The sequence below is a fragment of the Gadus chalcogrammus genome, chromosome 5, assembly GCF_026213295.1.
Source record: "Gadus chalcogrammus isolate NIFS_2021 chromosome 5, NIFS_Gcha_1.0, whole genome shotgun sequence".
In the NCBI taxonomy this organism is placed as follows: domain Eukaryota; kingdom Metazoa; phylum Chordata; class Actinopteri; order Gadiformes; family Gadidae; genus Gadus; species Gadus chalcogrammus.
This window is the reverse complement of record NC_079416.1, coordinates 20,274,400-20,292,962: the sequence shown is the minus strand read 5'-3', so window position 1 is coordinate 20,292,962 and position 18,563 is coordinate 20,274,400. Positions and strand designations below refer to the sequence as shown.

The following is an 18,563-nucleotide window of genomic DNA, read 5'->3' as shown; positions in this document are numbered from 1 at the left end:
CACGCTGGTGTTATTTAAAGAGTGGCAGCGTGGCGTCAGCAGGTCAGCGCTGGCCGCTCCCAGCCGCCTGGAGGCCCACCTCAGCATCCCCTCCTAGAAGGAGGACACCCGGGGATGAGAGGGGGCACAGGGGGGAGAGAGGGGGGAGAGAGGGAGGAGGGGACTCCTGAGGACGTTGTTTCTATCTAATTCTCTCTCTCTCTCTCTCTCTCTCTCTCTCTCTCTCTCTCTCTCTCTCTCTCTCTCTCTCTCTCTCTCTCTCTCTCTCTCTCTCTCTCTCTCTCTCTCTCTCTCTATTATCATCATCATCATCATCATCATCATCATCATCACTGTGACCGTATGACCAAGCTGCATTAAAGTTCCCCGTCCTGGACACTTGAACCCCCCCAGTGTGTCTGTCAGCAGCCTCTGTTTGTGAGGGTGGGTGAGTCTGGTGATAGTGCAAGTGTGCATGCATGTCCGTGTGTGTGATAGGTTCACTGTGTGTGTATGTGCGTGATGGCGGGGGAGTTTGTGTGTGTATGCATGTAGTAGTTGCAGCCATTTACATTAATTAATTTTAATTTAAATGGCTAGAGAACCTGGGAACTCTTGTGCATTGGGGAGCTCTTGTGCATGTGGGAACTCTCGTGCACGGTGGAATTCTTGAAGCAGGCAGGGAGGGCAGAGAAGATACGAATTGCAAAATGCAGACTCGGCACACACACACACACACATATATCTCCCCCGCACACACACACATACACATCTCCTCCCCTCGATCACACACACAAACACACACCTCTCCTCCACTCGTTCAGATGCACCCGCACACTCACTAATGGCATGCAACATTTAAATTAAACACTTTAAATGCAACATAACACACACTCATGGAATGCATCACACACACTAATGGAACACAACAGACACACTCAGACGCACACACGCATACATAATGCAAATCATGGAATACATCCAGGTACCCCGCACTAACACACACTCACACACCCTCCTTCCCATTGCGGGGTGTGGACTTTGGCAGGTAGCAGATTAGATTCAAGGGAAGTTTCTTTACTTGGGTTCTGAATTCATTATAAAGCCCATCCAATTCCCAGCCACATGCCTGGGTTCAGCTAGCTCCTATAGCAAACACTCACCATAGTGGAGCTATAGCAGCTAGCTCCGATATCCAGCGCATATAGCTAGTTTATATAGCTAACACTTCATATCGGAGCTAGTTTATATAGTTAACACTCCATAGTGGAGCTAGTATACATAGCTCACTTTTCCTATGGTGGGGCTAGTATATAGAGCTCACTCTTTCTATGGAGGCGCTAGTTTATATAGCTCACTCTTGGTATAGTGTGGAGCCGTTGCAGCGAGAACAGAGATGTTGATTAGAAACTATCATCGATTCATCATCGCTGGATGCTTGGGTGACTTTGATGAAGAGAGAGAGAGAGTATTGAATTCCATTGTATAGACGCACAGCGTCGCCTGCAGGTAGTCATGGGAGGGTTCCACACCGACCACCATGCAACGCTGTACGTTAACAACCTGTTGGCATGGAGACAGTGAAGCTCGCGTGGGGCGAGGGCATTAAGGGCCGGCAGCCATTTTGTCAACACCAACATACTCGATGGCCTCACATGGTCGTGCGTTGGAGAGGTGTGTGTGTGTGCAGGTTCAGTTCCCCCATGTTAAGACTGTGTGCACAAGATACGGTGTCCTTCAGCAAACAACCCCAGATGGGACACGACAGGAGGGGTCTAGTGTTGAGAATGGTTTGACTACCCAGTCGTACGGTTCTGGGTTTGAACTCTGAAGTTCAAACCCCCCCCCCCCCCCCGCTCCCTGACGTCATGCGTCTATGGAAAGCCAAGAAGGCCACAAACTGGCCCTGGAATGGCGCGGTAAAAGTGCTACACCGCACGGGTACCGTACGGAATCCGTGAGGTTTGGCAGGAATTCCTTACGGAATCCGTACGGAATTCCTGCCAAACCGCACGGATACCGCACGGATTCCGTACGGTTTCTGTACGGATTCCGTACGGTTTAGCACATTCTAGGGCCAGTATGTGGCCTTCTTGGCTTTCCATACGCGTCGGACATCACTGTAAGCTGTCTCAGGGACTTCTTCATAGGGTTGGAGTCTTCTCACTCAGTCCCTGGAACACATGTTGGGTGTCCAGGTGGAAATGAGGGCTTGGCTTAGCTCAGGAGGTAGAGCGGGTTGACTTGACGGGTAACCGGGAGGTTGCTAGGTCGATCCCCGCTTCCTCCTAGCCGAGTGTTGAGGTGACTTACGACCGAGCAAGACACGGTTGTAAGTCGCTTTGGTCTTCTGAATCCCCTAAAATGTCATATGAGAACCCGGTTGTGCATGACATGCCCTTAGAAGAAGGGCTCATGTTGTCTCAGACCTCCACCAAGGCCCTCGTGAAGATCATTTTCACCCCACGTAGCTTCCTGCAGCCACTCGACACACTTCATATCCACAGCAGTTTGATCCCCTGATATTATCAATGGCTAACCGGCCAGCTACTGCTCAAACAGAGCCTGTAGCAGTCGCTAGGGCTACTGCTTTAGCTACTGCTACCGTAGACACTTTAGCAGTAGGCCTATACAGCTACTGCTACAGTAGACACTTTAGCACTAGCTAGGACTTTAGCTTCTGCTACAGTAGACACTTTAGCAGTAGCTAAGTCTTTAGCTTATTCTACAGTAGACAGGTTAGCAGTAGCTAGGGCTTTAGCCACTGCTACAGTATAAACGTTAACAGTAGCTAGGGCTACGCCTGTAGCTTCTGCTACAGTATAAACGTTAGCAGTAGCTAGGGCTACGGCTTTAGCCAATGCTACAGTATAAACTTTAACAGTAGCTAGGGCTACGGCTGTAGCTTCTGCTACACTAGTATAAACGTTAACAGTAGCTAGGGTTACGGCCGTAGCTTCTGCTACAGTATAAATGTTAGCAGTAGCTGTTCCAGTATTCTTGAGCCTCTGAAGTGGGTCTGCAGAGGAGTGAGGTGTGTATAACGGCATCACTTGTCACAGATTCCTGAGTGGGCCCGTTTTATAAACAGAGACAATCACTGGCATCTGACCATGTTATGTGTGTGTGTGTGGGGGGGGGGGGGGGGGCGTCTGTGCGCACTTGTATGCAAGTGTTTTTACCATATATTGTTTCATTGAATAGGTTTGTTTGTGTCTTTTTGCGTGTGTGAATGTTTTTGTGCGTGTTTGCATGTGACCAGCGGTACATGGCAGTTCAAAAACCGCTAATTGCCCCTTTCCAACAGAACGAAACAGCTGGAAATATTAGTTTCCATTAGTAATATTTTGTCCCCTCTCGCCTCCTCCCTCTTCACTCGAGTTCTTGCGGGCAGGAGGCCTGCGTGTGCGTGCGCGCGTGTGTGCGCGTGCACGCGGTGTATTTGGGGCCAGCGGTGCAGGTTTCTCCCCCAGCTGATAGTGTGATGACGTAGCACGTGCGCCGACTGTTCCGTTGACTTTTGGGGGGAAAGCGAGCGCGGAGGATGACCGCCGCTAACCGGAGTACATCTGACGTTGCACATCGCTCCGTAACACACACTCACACGTAAACACACACACACACTCACACGTAAACACACACACACACACACACACACACACACACACACACACACACACACACACACACACACACACACACACACACACACACACACACACACACACGGAGAGCTACCAGAATCGACTCGAGGAGCACCCCGTCTTATAAATCAGGAGTAATAGCGTCCTTTTTACGGCCGAGGATGCGGCCGGAGTGAGGAGCACTGCCGCAGTTGGCTGTGCGGCACACAGCGGGAGACCCGAGACGTTCAGCTGGACTCCACCGCGAAGGGAGCCCGCATACCGGGACCGGAACCATAGACCTCCTCCTGCGCTATCGCACACGAGGAGGAGACGAGGGAGGAGGAGGAGGACGAGGAGTAGGAGGAGGAGGAGGAGGAGCAGACGGAGGACGAGGCAGAGGAGGAGTAGACGGAGGAGGAGAAGACGGAGGAGGAGGAGGTAGACAGCTGATTCACGGCTCGCGGTGGAAAGCCGTGAGGTTTCATCTCAAGGCTGCGCGAGCCCAAAATAACGACCCGCTCGCTCTCGTCACCGACGGCTCACCGAACGGTCTCGTGGACAGGAGGAGATCGGAGAGGAGGGCGCTAAGGAGAGAGAGAGAGAGAGAGAGAGAGAGAGAGAGAGAGAGAGAGAGAGAGAGAGAGAGAGAGAGAGAGAGAGAGAGAGAGAGAGAGAGAGAGAGAGAGAGAGAGAGAGAGAGAAGGAAGAAGAGTAGAGAGTGAGAGCGAGAGAGAGAGAGAGAGGGGGGGAGGACGACAGGCGCTCACCTATCACCGCTTTGATCGCCAAAACGCTGGAATTGATCCGGCTCGCGCGGAACCTGCCGTCGTTTCACGAGGAGGACGGATCGTCTCGAGCTCGCGGATTTTTTTTTCTGTAGCGGCGGGAAGCTGAGGAAGGCGGCGCGCGCGTGAAGAAGAAGAAGAGGTTTTATATAACGGATTCAAATCCACGCATACTTCGCGAGGAGAGGCACGGGCACACGGAGCCGGAGCCTGTCTCGTGCTACGCGCGCGTGAACCGTCCGGAATACAGATCCAGGTAGGCTGGGGGGGGGGGGGGGGGGGGGGGGGGGCACGAGGGGCTGTGACGTGGGGGTAGGCGATCCCGGGGATTAATTAGCCCGCCCGCCGGTGATTAGTCAATCAGCAGCCCTCGGCTCGCGAGACCAGCGGAAGTCCGTCAGTGCAGCTCGGATTATGGCGTTAGATTATTATTAGTGTATGATTGTTATTATCACGGGACCCGGTCATCACAGCCTGTACGTGACGGCCCTACCTTGTCAAGGAAACAGCCGATGACACACCGGGTTAAATGCCCGTTTTGTTTGGTTTATTGGCCCGTCAGCGGGGGGGGGGGGGGGGGGGGGCTGGCTTCCCGTGCAGTGCAGCCCCCCCTCCCGGAGCCCGGGGTGGGAGACGCTGCTCGGACATCAGCCGTCCAAACGGGTTCACAATCGTACGAGCCTCGTAATGGGCGTGACGTGAAATAATTGGTGTTTTACAACACGTGAGATCCACGCAGGGCCCTGGGGGCCGGGGACTCAGGGGCCGGGGGCTCGGGGCCCTGGGTTCTGGGGGCGGAGGGCTTGGGGACGGTGGGGCGGGTGCTTGTGACGGGGGCTCGGGGCCAGAGGCTGGGGGCTTGGGGGCCGGGGGCTCGGACCCACGGACCCGGGACACACCAGCTGGCGGTGTGTGGGTTCCCTCGTGTTGAGTGTGGACCCCCGATGGGCAGGGCCTGACCCGGAGAGGGACTCCCGCGCCCTGTGGAGTGGAGGTAGACTGATCGATAACAGATATGGAGGTTGGTGTGTTGTGGTGGGCTGTGGGCCCTACGATCCGAATGACAGGGAGCTACGCCCGGTGCTACGGGGAGGGATTCCCTCTACACCGAGGCTCCGGGGTAGAGAGGTAGTGAGGCGGGTGCCGGTGGGTCTCTCGTGCTCCGGTGGGACCCGGGTTGGTTTGTTGGAGACAGGGGAGAGGGGGGTTGGGCCTGGTGGGGTGACTCGGAGGCTGCGGTTGGTAGTGAGGAGGGAGGAAGAGGAGGGTGCATGACTACGCGCGAGGCGGATTCTCGCCGGTGATTAATCAGCAACAGCTGAGTGGGGGTCTCCATGTCCCCTGCTGAGTGCGTGTTTACCGCCCTATCAGGTGGCCGCCTCTAGAAGGACAGCCTTACCTTCCCGAAATAGGGAAGGAGAGAGAGAGGGAGGGCGGGAGGGAGAGAGGGAGGGCGGGAGGGAGAGAAGGAGCGAGAGATGGAGGGAAGAAGCGGGAGAGAGACAGAGAGAGAATGAGAGAGGGAGAGAAATAGAGGGAGGGAGAGAGAGAGATAAAGAGAGAGGGAGGGAGGGGAAGGGGAGAGGGGGGGGGAGAGAGAGAGGGATACCCGTGTTCTCACCGTCTCGGTTTCCATCGTATCCCTTTTCAACTTTCTCACGGGTTCCTCCCGGTCGTCGCCTCCGTTTAACGGAACTCACAATTATTTACACTTGTTTAAAACAGGCTGCGATTCGGAGCGTCAGAGCAGCGCCTTTACGCACGGATCCGAACCCACTAAAGACCCCCCCCCCCCCAGCTAACGGAGCTGCGAACAAACGCATCTGTCAATCAACTTGATGGTCGTGACGGTCGACATGCCTTGTGTGCTGCTGATTATAATGTCGTGTTCTTAACGAACAGGTGTTGTGGTTCAGTGCGCCATGCGAGGTTCACACGGTGCGTACAACCAGTAGCCTGATCACATTTTGATTTACGGAGCACACGTGGGGAGAGGAAGCTGTTCTATTGCAATATTGACAAGTCATTTTAAACTATCCTCAATCAGTCGATCGACAGGCAATCACTCAATCGATCCATGACTCGGTCGTCAACAAAATCACGACCACAACGCGTCGCAAAATGAGGCTTTTCGAGAAGATTAGCGATTACGGCATAGCATGCCATGCTCATTAACTTATTTTACACGGAACTTAAACGCAGCCTCAATCTCTGCAGCTATAGGAGTCTCAGCGGAGGGATCCGAGCCTACACCTCTAATTGGACCAAAGGTGAAGCGCATTTGAATACATCAGAATATGACTTAATGTGTGTGATTCGTAGTCGCGCTTATTTCATGGTTGTTTGTTATGACCCTATATGGTGAGAAGCTACACAGACACCTAGCATGTACACTCATAAACTAATACATGAACCAATCACACACACACACACACACACACACACACACACACACACACACACACACACACACACACACACACACACACACACAAACCAAAGAAGATGGACTACCTCCCTCACTCACTCACACACGTGCGTGGGCTACTGTGCCTCCAGCTTTGACAGGTAAAGTCAGTGTGAGTGTCTGGTGTGTAGGCTCTGTCAGGCCAGCCGGGTGGGATCAATACAACGGGTCGTGTGGCTCATCGCCCCCTTCTGTAGTTAACCCCTGGAGGGTGAATGGATTAACCGACTGGGGATAGCGGGAGCGTATCTGGAGCACTCTTGGTACAGGCGGCCATTAGTTACACTGCAGCTTTGAGCTTCGCACCCGCCATCTCCAGGCTGTCACTCTGGGCACGGGCGGTGATTTAAATAATTTTTCTATGCTACCTCTGATGAAATGTTTCAAGCAAACAACGTTTATGAATGGTTTCTTCTCCACATAATGGACAACACCATATAAGGTTTTATTTGTTTTTAGACAGGTTAAAGACTACAAGCATGGCCACTTTGCCTTTTCCGCTAAAGCAAAGACAGACCAAAGTTTTACCTGGGTCAATTAAAACATGTAGGCGTTGCTTATTTACCATTCCGCCCACTTCCAATATAAACGTTTTTTTTACCTGTGTTCGTGAGATGCCTCATGAACCACCTCCAGAACGCGACTCTTTTAGCTTGTGTCTCTCTTGGAATAAACCACATGTTGAACATTTACTACTCTCCGAGTCATACCTAACCCGAGTCGACCATACCACAAAGGATCAGATTAGTCTTTCATCAGCGGCCAACGCAGGTTTAGGCTTTAAGGACCCTCCATTAGCTACACTGCTGCTTTAAGCGTTAAGGACACTCCATTGGCTACACTGCTGCTTTAAATGTGACATATTATACCACCAGGTGTGAGGGATTAGCCATTATCCATCATACACCTAGGTGGACACGCCCTCTTGTGATGTCAGAAGAGGCATATTTTCAAAACGGTTTGTAACGGCTAATCACACTCACACCTTTTGGTATAATATGTCAACTTTAAACGTTAAGGACTCTCCATTAGCTAGACTGAAGCTTTAAGTTTTAAGGCCTCCTTATTTGCGGCGGAACGTCTATTTTTATTTTTATTGTCTTCGTAAATAATTTCGACACTGTAAAGCATGCAGATGCTGTTAACCAAATTCGTATGCATAATAGATTTCAAAGAGTAAGAAAATCTCAGCAACAAGATTATAAAAAACGAGTTAATCTTGGAGATAGTAAATGCAGCTATGAAGTCTTATTTAGAGGATACTTTTATCCTCCAAATTACAACGAAGTGCGTTTGATGTCCCATAATGAGCAGGTATGGAGTGTGGGGACCTTAGTCTGCCTAGCCACTACAAACACAATTATTCACTTGGTCTATCACATATCAAAGATCCTCAAGCTATATTGTAAGGTGAGTTGTTTTCTCTGACAACAGACCAGGTGAATCCGGCAAGTATTTATCTGATAAAAATGTGAAACTGAGACAAGCAGGTCGATCCATTTCCGATCAATTATTAATTATGATCCATTCATTCTGTGTTGATCGACTTGTGCACTCGGGTGAAGCAAGAAATAGTTCCAGCGTGAACCGAAACACGTTTGACTGTGGCAGTGGGAGCGAGACACACACACACACACGCACGCACGCACGCACGCACGCACGCACGCACGCACGCACGCACGCACGCACGCACACACACACACACACACACACACACACACACAGCGGGTTCGGTACGGTGTGGATAGCCTCACGCAATCGATTTGTCGAACAGCCGGATCATTGATCAGTGTAGCGTATTTGCTTGTGAGTCATTCTGAAGACGGGTGATCGATTGCACCCGACGCAATCAGCAGCTGTAATCGCTCATTTAATCAGTTTCCCCATTTCAGCTGATACCACGATGAGGAATGGTCTTTTTATTAGCAAAGGCAACTCTTAAAACATACGTGGCGTCCTCCTCCGGCGTTAATCACCTTGTGATTAATTAAGGTTGCTAATGGAGGCCGCTGCTACTCTTCTATCTACAACCTTGATAGTAATTAGAGAGTCCTCCCTCCCTCCATGTTTCTACCCCACTGCAGTCTCTCCTCAGTCTCCCCCGTGAGGGGAGAACGAGGGGGACGGAAGGAGGGGAGGGGGGGGATGGAGAGAGCAAGGTGGAGAGAGAGAGGGAGCATCGAAGAGAGAGAGAGAGAGAGGGAGGGAGTGAGGATGGAAGAAATGGAGAGAGAGAGAGAGAGAGAGAGAGAGAGAGAGAGAGGAATGACGAGAGAGTAGGGATAGAGTGTCAGCAGTAGTCGTGCGTGCGTGCGTGCGTGCGTGTTCGCCTGTGTGCGTGCACGTGCTCACGGGCATGAGTAATATGATTTATTTTTGCCTCAAATTAAAGTTTTGAATTTTGCATGGGTCTTAAAATCCATTCTTTTTAAATCCATTATTTAAACTAATGCCTGAGCCCCTTTGCATAGCACTGTATACTATTACATTGTGCTCAATTGTGATCCATGTTCCCTGATCTGGCTGCAAGGGCTAGCTGTCAGCATTAGCTATTTTACCACTCTCAGATTCAGTAAGTGTAGATATCTAGCATTAGCTATCTTACCATAATCAGATTCTATAGGTGTAACTATCAGGAATCTTTGGAGGATTTATATATTTTATGTGAAAAATGAAAAATGAATAACTGTATGATAGCAGTAGGTTTACCAATGTCATCTGTTTAGGGTGACAATCAAAACACATTCATATTATTGCCTCATTCTTGGGAAGAGTTCATTTCACAACAACCTAACAACAACATTGAACTCCCATGTCGCACATCAGTGGTACCTCAGGGAGCCAAGCAGGTTGCCGGGCAACCAGAGCGATGCTATGTTCCATCTGGGGGGGGTCCGTCGGGATGAGGTGGGTGAGGTGTGTGTGTGTGTGTGTGTCTCTCAAGACAGAGAAGGGACGTGCACAATTTCTGGAAATGTTCCAGCCTGCATGTACTTTAAGCGGGCCAAAGTTCAGTAACCAAATCCAGAAACGGATCAAAGGTAATCCGCCGGATCAGGACTGGGTGCTACAATGGCCCGCCTCCCATATGTTCCCGGGGGGGATATATTTACATGAAAGCTGTGTCGTGGTTGGAATACCTTGGCTCCGGTTCTGGATTTCTGGATGGGTTTACTTATGATTTGGCTTCCTTAAGCGGTGACTTGTAGGCTAACAATTCGTGACTCTGACTGATTCACAGAAAGCGGCGCAAACAATGAGTACATTTGAAGGGACTGGGTATGATAGGGAGCCTAGTGGTGTAGGTGTTGACTCCCACCAATAGGTTCTGGGCTCGTATCCCGATTCTCCCTGAAAGCATCTTAAACCTGCCTAATCACTTCCTGCTCTTTCACGGCCTTCAGCACCTAAACACTTCCACACCAGAGCTTCTTCAGATAATAAATAACCAAGTAAATAACCAACATAATGTTATATTAAGTTTCTGTGGGGGCCACATGTCTTTATATAGATATAGATAGATATGTTGTTTTTTTTTAGACTAAAGGCGAATTTTGGCTGTTAAAAAAAAACGGTCTTTCCGGAATTTCCCAAAATAACCTCAGATAAAATCCCTTGAGAATTCAACTGCTATAAAATCAAATGATGATAATTTTATAACGGTTGCTGCAAACGCAGATATTAGAGGACCTTCTCTAAGGTGAAGGCTAAAAGGAGGAATGTAGAGTTAACAACATAAAAAGGCAGGCTCTAAGACTATTTTGTATATGAGACCAATAACAAACACTAATAGTAGCAGGGCAATATGTTGTATGGTGAGTGCCCTGAGGCCAGAAAACCGTGGCAGCGTTTTGGCTCATTTGGCCCCTAAAGGTCACCCCGCCAAACAGCCAAGGGAACATGAGATACACGCCTTTTATGTAACTAACGCTGGATGTACGTTGATCTACAATTAGCCCCACAAAGGTTAATGGAATGACGGAAGAATGTAATGAAGTTTGCAGGCCTCAGGTGGCTTACCGGCAGAATGATTAAGTGGCCGGAAAAAGTGTTCATCTCCCAGGGAGATAATTTTAATTGAACCGTAACACAGTGCGCCATGGTGGCCCCTACGTGCAAAGGCCAGGGAGGGGCCACCATTCAACCCCGGGACCGATTAAAGAATCAAAGGAAGGGCCGTTAACCCCCCCCCCCCCACCCCCCTCCCAATCAAGGCCCCTTTCATGGTTCAGTATTACATACATGTGTGCTGTGATTAACTATGCACTGAGCCTCACTCCCAAAGCGGCCATCTTGGCTCTTAACACTAGCTGGTGGAGGGGGGGGGGGGGGGGGGGGGGGGACGGATTGTATTCCCCCTTCACTTCCCCCGAACCAGCTAGCGTTTCGATCCAAGATGGAATCAAAATGGCCGCTTGGTGAAGTAGGCACATTGGGCATAGGGTGGCACCACGGTCAGACGGTTCTCCTCAACCTTTTATTAGTCCACACAATGGCTGTGTGCTCATCCCCGATAGTGCTCTCTCTGCCGTTCTTTGACGGTAAAGTGGGGGAACGAGGCGAAAAATGCTGAGGTTTATGGTTGATTGGAGTTCCCCCTCCTCCTTTCTGGCTGTCTCTCTTTCCTTCCTGTTCTGCTCTTTTTCATTTCCCTTTTTTTTTGTTGCACATTTTGCATTTTGGACAGTGCTTAGTTTGGTAACCTGGCAGGGCTGCTGAGCGAGCCGTTCACCTCCGAGCCCGGAGAGCCGTACCCCTGGGGTTTCCGACAATCACCCCCATAGCTTCAGCCTCCTCCTTGTTTGGGCAAGTAGCCCATATCTGAACTCAAAATAGACATGCTTGGAAACGACTCCACAACCATTGGTTTATTTTAGCCCAAAAAAATAGAAAACCCCCCATAATGTTATCGCCAGTGTTAGTGGAAGGAAGAAACAGGCCAGAATGTGGCATGTTTATCTAAGAAAGAGTATTTTCCACCCCACTGCTCATTGAAAACACAAAGGCTCTCATGGATGTGTGTGTGTGTGTGATGTACGATCGCAGAAAAACCCACTGAGGTTCCTTGTAATGGTGGAGTCATCTGAATACTTCAGGGCCTCATATGAATTCAGGACGTTTCTTCCATCGCTGCATACATGGTGTGCATGGCTACACATGGCGGTCGGATAAGGCAGCTGTTACTTCAAACAATGTAACAGCCGCAGGGCCCGCGAGAGAGCTATTGCGTTATGTTATTTGAGTAATTATTGCACCACTGTGTAAATAATTTGAAACCATATTCCATAATACTACAGAGGCCGCCGCCGCGTGTTCAGAATGACTAAGTCGACCCAGCATTATGAGCCTTTTGGTGGATGCTTTTATCCCAACACGTTTTACAATACATCCGTAGCAAGGGGGGGGCCTGGTGGGAATCGAACCCCCAACCCTGGCAGTTTGTTGATGCCTTGCTCAGTCGAAGGGTTCAAGCACATAGGATCATTGGACTATAAAAAGATATAATAAAAAATTATAATACATTTACATTGAGGGCATCTGCATATGCTTTTGTCCAAAGCAACTTACAATGAGTACATTTGTCAGACGAAAGAGAAACGACAATATATCGCTGTCGGTACAGTAGGGATGTATATAGAACCAAGTGCCAAGCACTAACAATTCTTAGGTTAACCTATTCCAAAGCTAGCTAGGATAGGATGCTGCCCAATGCTAGGTACTATTTCTAAGTGCAAGGACATACAACATACAATTTGTGTGTTCATTGAGATATAGAAATATATCTCACAAAAATAAAAATGTCCATTGTAAGACGATTCAAAGAGATTCTTTCTGATTCTTCTTGAAACAACAAATCCGTTACAGCAGCTGAGCTTTACCTTGAGCATCCAAATCGAAGTCTCAATTTGTGGAATAAACTCTGCCTTTAGACTGTTTGACGGATGAGTTAAATGCAGATTATTTAAATACTCACCTTCGTTATGGTTTCTCTGTTGATCTCCAGGTGGCGTGTGTAGAAAAACCACAGCCCAGTGCTGGATCCCGGAGGGAGCATTAGTGTGGTCAGGAACCCTTGACAAGAAGGAGGGTGCATGGAGGGCTCAAGGCCGGTAAAGCTGGGGTCATCAACCACCCTCTGGTTGGGGCTGGTCTCCGCCACTGTAGCCGCAGTCTGCGCCGCTGACTCCCAGACCACGCCCAGCCCCTTGCTACCCTCCAGCGGCAATGGCACCTGCCGCGGGAACTACAAGTGTCGACCGGGCATCATCCTGCCAATCTGGTACCCCGAGGACCCCTCTATGGGGGACAAGGTCGCCCGGGTCATCGTGTACTTTGTGGCCATGATCTACATGTTCCTGGGGGTGTCTATCATCGCCGACCGCTTCATGGCGGCCATCGAGGTCATCACGTCCCAGGAGAAGGAGATCGTCATCAAGAGGCCCAACGGGGAGACCACCACCACCACCATCCGCGTGTGGAACGAGACGGTGTCCAACCTCACGCTGATGGCGCTGGGCTCGTCCGCCCCCGAGATCCTGCTCTCGGTCATCGAGGTGTGCGGCCACGGGTACAACGCCGGCGAGCTCGGACCCTCCACCATCGTGGGCAGCGCGGCCTTCAACATGTTCGTGATCATCGGCCTCTGCGTTTCCGTCATCCCCGAGGGCGAGGTGCGCAAGGTCAAGCACCTGCGGGTGTTCTTCGTCACGGCCGGCTGGAGCGTCTTCGCCTACATCTGGCTGTACATGATCCTGGCCGTGTTCTCGCCCAACGTGGTCCAGATCTGGGAAGGCCTGGTCACACTCGCCTTCTTCCCCATATGCGTGATGCTGGCCTGGGTGGCGGACCGGCGGCTGCTCTTCTACAAGTTCATGCACAAGAAGTACCGCCACGACAAGCACCGCGGCGTCATCATCGAGACGGAGACGGACCGGCCCAAGGGCATCGAGATGGACGGCAAGATGGTGAACTCGCACTTTGCGGACGGCGGCGCCAGCAGCAACCTCATCGGACAGATCGAGGGCAAGGAGGTGGACGAGTCCCGGCGCGACATGATCCGCATCCTGAAGGACCTGAAGCAGAAGTACCCGGAGAAGGACATGGACCAGCTGGTGGAGATGGCCAACTACTACGCCCTCTCGCACCAGCAGAAGAGCCGGGCCTTCTACCGGATCCAGGCCACGCGCATGATGACGGGCGCCGGCAACATCCTGAAGAAGCACGTGGCGGAGCAGGCCAAGAGGAGCATCAGCGTGCAGGAGGTGCACGTGGAGGAGCCGGAGGAGTACGTGTCCCGCATCGCCTTCGACCCGGCCGTCTACCAGTGTCTGGAGAACTGCGGTGCCGCCATGCTCGCCGTCACCAGGAAGGGTGGTGACGTGGACAAGACCGTCTACGTGGATTACAAAACCGAGGACGGCTCGGCCAACGCCGGAGCCGACTACGAGTTCAGCGAGGGCACGGTGGTCTTCAAGCCGGGCGAGACCGTGAAGGAGATCAGCGTGGGCATCATCGACGACGACATCTTCGAGGAGGACGAGCACTTTTTCGTGCGCCTCAGCAACCTGCGCGTGCTGGAGACGGAGGACGAGGTGCTGTCCCCCAACAGCCTGCCGTACCCCATGGCCATGCTGGGCTTCCCCAACGTGGCCACCGTCACCATCCTGGACGACGACCACTCGGGCATCTTCACCTTCGAGAGCGGCTCGGTGCACGTGAGCGAGAGCATCGGCGTGATGGAGGTGAAGGTGCTGCGGACGTCCGGCGCCCGCGGCACGGTGGTGGTGCCCTTCCGCACCATGGAGGGGCTCGCCAAGGGTGGCGGGGAGGACTTCGAGGACACCTACGGGGAACTGGAGTTCAAGAACGACGAGACCTGGTAAGAGAACCCTTTTTCTATCTCCTCGTTCCCCCGTCAGGTGGTCCGTCGATCGCAGGAGGCTTTCTTGCTAGCTGGGGTTTCTGGCGGATATAATGTCGGTCATTATATTGGTTTTGTCTTCTTTTTGTGCTTGGTGCGACTGTAAAGGCTTCATGGCCTTGATTAGTATGTATCGATCCATGTATTCTATTTAGTTACTTTACTGCAGCATCATCACTCCAAACTGAGAGGTTATGTGTTGAGTTCCTTCGACTCTGTAGGTCTACCGCCTTGACTCTGTGTTAGTATGGGTCTTGAGGAATGAGTTGTGTTGCAACCAGGGCTTCCTTGAATCGTTGTGTGTGGTCACATACTTGCAGCCTGCCCCCCCCCCCCCCCCCCGCCGCCCCTTGCTTCTAAAGATCCCATTTCCTATGGGGTCAGGCAGGGTTTCGGCTCACCCCTGGACAAATGTCTTTGTATCCCCATGTTGCCCTTTGTGAGGCGATGCTGCTCTCATTAGAGGTCTTTGATAGGATTGGTCACACAAGAGTGGCGGCGGTCTTTCCCTCAGGAGCCCTCGGCCCGGTGCCTCGGCTCCCCCTGCGTTTCCTGTTTGGTCGCGCCGCTAACACACTGCTCTCTAGCGCTCTGCGTCTGTACACTTATGTTTTATTGGATTATATCACGCCAGACGTCGCCAAAACAACACGGATGGCTCTTCTTTGATGATACATTTGATGCTTAAGGGGTTCACAGGTTGAATACGCATCAGCGTCATGACAAACAAAAAGAAAAACTAGCTCGGGAAGCCCAGGCGTCGATGTCCTCTCACGGGGGGTTATATCCACATGTATTTTGGTGATGAGGCTTTTCCTCATGCGTCTTCACGCCGTTTTCCACCCTGCCACACGCCGGAGGGAGCTGGCTGGCTCAGGGGCGCCGGGGCAAGAGCAGCATCACACCTCCAGCGAAGCGCTGAGCTTTGTACTTCACAGCTGGCTCTCCGCACACATAAGGACCGCGGGGCCGGGAGGCGCAGTGATGTGCCTCTACCACCACACTCTCCTTCACCGGCCAGAGGGGACACACTAACCCCCTGAGCAGTGTGAGGGGGTCGGCTGGCCCCTGGGGGTCCGTGCAGGTCCCCTGGCTCTTCCAGGCGTGCGTCATAGCAGTCTTTCTGGGGCCTAGAGGTCCCTTAGGTAGGGCAGAACTAGCACTGAGGGGGGAGAGTGAAAGAGGAAGGAACTGCTGTTGGGTGGGGTGGCGATGCTGTTGGCGTCGAAGAGAGAGCTAGCGGAAATCGGTGTGCTGGTATTGGTGGGTGTTGTACTGGTGTGAGGTAGTGTTGCGTGTTGCTGGTCTGAGGCAGTTGTGTGTGGTACTGGTGTGAGGTAGTGAACTGGTGTGAGTTAGTGGTGTGCAATGTACTGGTGTGAGGTAGTGGTGTGTTGTACTTGTGTGAGGTAGTGTAGGGGTGTGTTGTTCTGGTTTGTCGTACTGGTGTGAGGTAGTGGTGTGTAGTACTGGTGTGCTGTACTGGTGTCAGGCAGTGGTGTGTTGTACTGGTGTGAGGTGGCGGTGTGTTTAGTGGAGGGTGACGAGGCGTGAGGGGCTCTTACCGGGAGAGGCGAGGACTTGACACGCTGAAAATTGATAAATTCCAGCGAGTGGGGGAAGAGAATCTGAGGATGTGTTCAAATAATTATCACTTCACACTGTTCACTGAGCAGCAGGCAGACGCTCTATGGATTCAGCTCTCTGGTCTATTCCGGGCCCCGTGAGGGCAGGCACCTGAAAACACGTCGGAGAGCTCGGAGAACGCAGCAGTGACGTTCGTTCCAAATTGTTCTGTTTATCCAGGAGCTGTCGGATGAGTCGCGGATTCAAACATTCTTGCCAGATTGGACCAGATTTCCCTGATCTCATGGCCAATCTGGCAACGCTGAATACACACAGTTTTTTGGCGGCAAAAAAAAGAAGAGAAAATTGTAGTAGTAGAGTGAAGCAATCGATGCATGTCCACGATTGATTTTATATTCATCGGCTTTTTATACACACGTGCACCAAGTTGAACCGCACAAAGTTTTCGAGAGATTAGAACAACAAACACCGCCGAGATGAGTGCAGCGCTAGATCCCTGCCCACCAGCCACACATAGCACCGGCCTCAACCTACTGGCGATGTATTCGACGGCGGTGGCCGACGGCCCGGATGAATACATGAATATGAATGAGTGTGTGGGACCGAGCCGAGGGTGGTCGGACATGACACTTCCCCCCCCCTCGGCCCTCCGACTGTGGCTTAATGAAACCAGTCCCAGGTGTCCGCTGGTCCTCGTATCAAAGGCTGGAGGCCGGGGGTGGGGGGGGGGGGGGGGGGGGGGGTATAGATGACCTGTCAGATCGAGGAAGTGAGATCAATCGCGGGGGTCGGAGTTCAGACGGGTGGCGCTCAGAGCCTCTCTCATTAAGATCTAAGGGGCGGCGGCGCTCCTCCTTAAAGGAGCTGTCATGTAAACCCGGCCCCGAATGAGGAGCGGTTGCTCGGAGCGGCGGGGGCGGCGGGGGGGCCTCGGGCGCTACACGCACACGCTTAGCGGGACTATCACAGGAAAGCATCACTCGACTAGGCTATGAAGCTAGGCTTGTAGGCTATATGGCTACGCTGGGAGGCTAGGAGGCTGAGATAGGCTAGTGATGCAGAGATTAGCTAGCAAGGCTAGGCTAGTAGCCTAGTGAGGCTGGGATAGGCTAGGGAGGCTAGGATAGTAGGCTAGTGAGGCTGGGATAGGCTAGGGAGGCTAGGATAGTAGGCTAGTGAGGTGGGGATAGGCTAGGGAGGCTAGGCTAGTAGGCTAGTGAGGCTAGGCTAGTGAGGCTAGGATAATAGGCTAGTGAGGCTGGGATAATAGGCTAGTGAGCCTAGGCTAGTAGGCTAGCGAGGCTAGGCTAGTAGGCTAGTGAGGCTAGGATAGTAGGCTAGTAAGGCTGGGATAGGCTAGTGAGGCTGGGATAGGCTAGTGAGGCTAGGCTGGTAGGCTAGTGAGGCTAGGATAGGCAAGTAAGGCTAGGATGGCAGGCTATCAAGCATTGGCTGGTGAGGCTAGGATAGTAGGCTCAGGAGGCTATGAGAGAAGGCTAGTAAGGCTATTCAATTTGCACTACAGCGAGTGTCGACATATATTCACGTGTGTGTATCTAGTAATGGAACGTGGTCCTTTAAGGGAACACAGTGAATATATCCGACCCGGTCACGCAGACGATGCGGTCCGCTGTGAACAGACAGGAAGTGAAGGCCACTCACTGTCCCGTTGAACATTACGTTAGCAAGCGGCTCACGTGCGCCAAAACAACACCGCCGCCGCCGCCGGCACCAAAGACAGATCCGCGTGGCCTCCAGGTAATCCCCACGGCAACCAGAGCTGAGCGTCGCTCTCCGAGGCATCCATTAGGAACCCAAACGGAGGAGAGCGCGCGTCAACGCGTCGTCTTCCTCCAGGGGCATTCTGGGAAGATTCATGACAGGGCGCTCCCTTGGAAGAAGAAGAAGAAGAAGAAGAAGAAGAAGAAGAAGAAGAAGAAGAGGCGACAGGAAGTGAATGTGTGTAGTAGTGGCAGCCTTCGCCGACGGCGTGAGTACACCGCTGTTTAGAAACGCTCTCCTCTGGGCCCCCCCCCCCCCCCCCCACCGCCGTTCCCATCGCCGTCCCCCCCCAGGATTAATGCGTCTCCCTTCCCATCGCATTCATAATTCACCCGCTGACATGAATGTAAATCGACAGCGGAAGAGCTGCTTTCGCTCTCATTTGGGAGTTTGCTTGTGTTTTTTTCAGGGGGAGG

General features: G+C 52.0%; 1 protein-coding gene across 2 annotated transcripts; it reads left to right on the top strand.

Moving 5' to 3' along the window:
* The first annotated feature begins 4,331 nt into the window (after nt 1-4,331).
* Nucleotides 4,332-15,056, top strand: slc8a3 (solute carrier family 8 member 3). Of its 2 annotated transcripts, none has more exons than XM_056590839.1 (2): nt 4,332-4,646; nt 12,862-15,056. In XM_056590839.1, the coding sequence occupies exon 2, from the start codon at nt 12,950-12,952 to the stop codon at nt 14,738-14,740; it is 1,791 nt and encodes a 596-aa protein (XP_056446814.1). In that variant the 5' UTR covers nt 4,332-4,646; nt 12,862-12,949; the 3' UTR covers nt 14,741-15,056. The 2 variants fall into 2 exon arrangements, with proteins under 2 accessions (XP_056446814.1, XP_056446815.1); XM_056590840.1 differs by lacking the exon at nt 4,332-4,646 and adding an exon at nt 6,204-6,660.
* The last annotated feature ends 3,507 nt before the right edge of the window (nt 15,057-18,563 follow it).

Bases quoted from the DNA above. Each gene is read 5' to 3' on its own strand.
- slc8a3 (XM_056590839.1), top strand. From the start codon at position 12,950: ATGGAGGGCTCAAGGCCGGTAAAGCTGGGGTCATCAACCACCCTCTGG.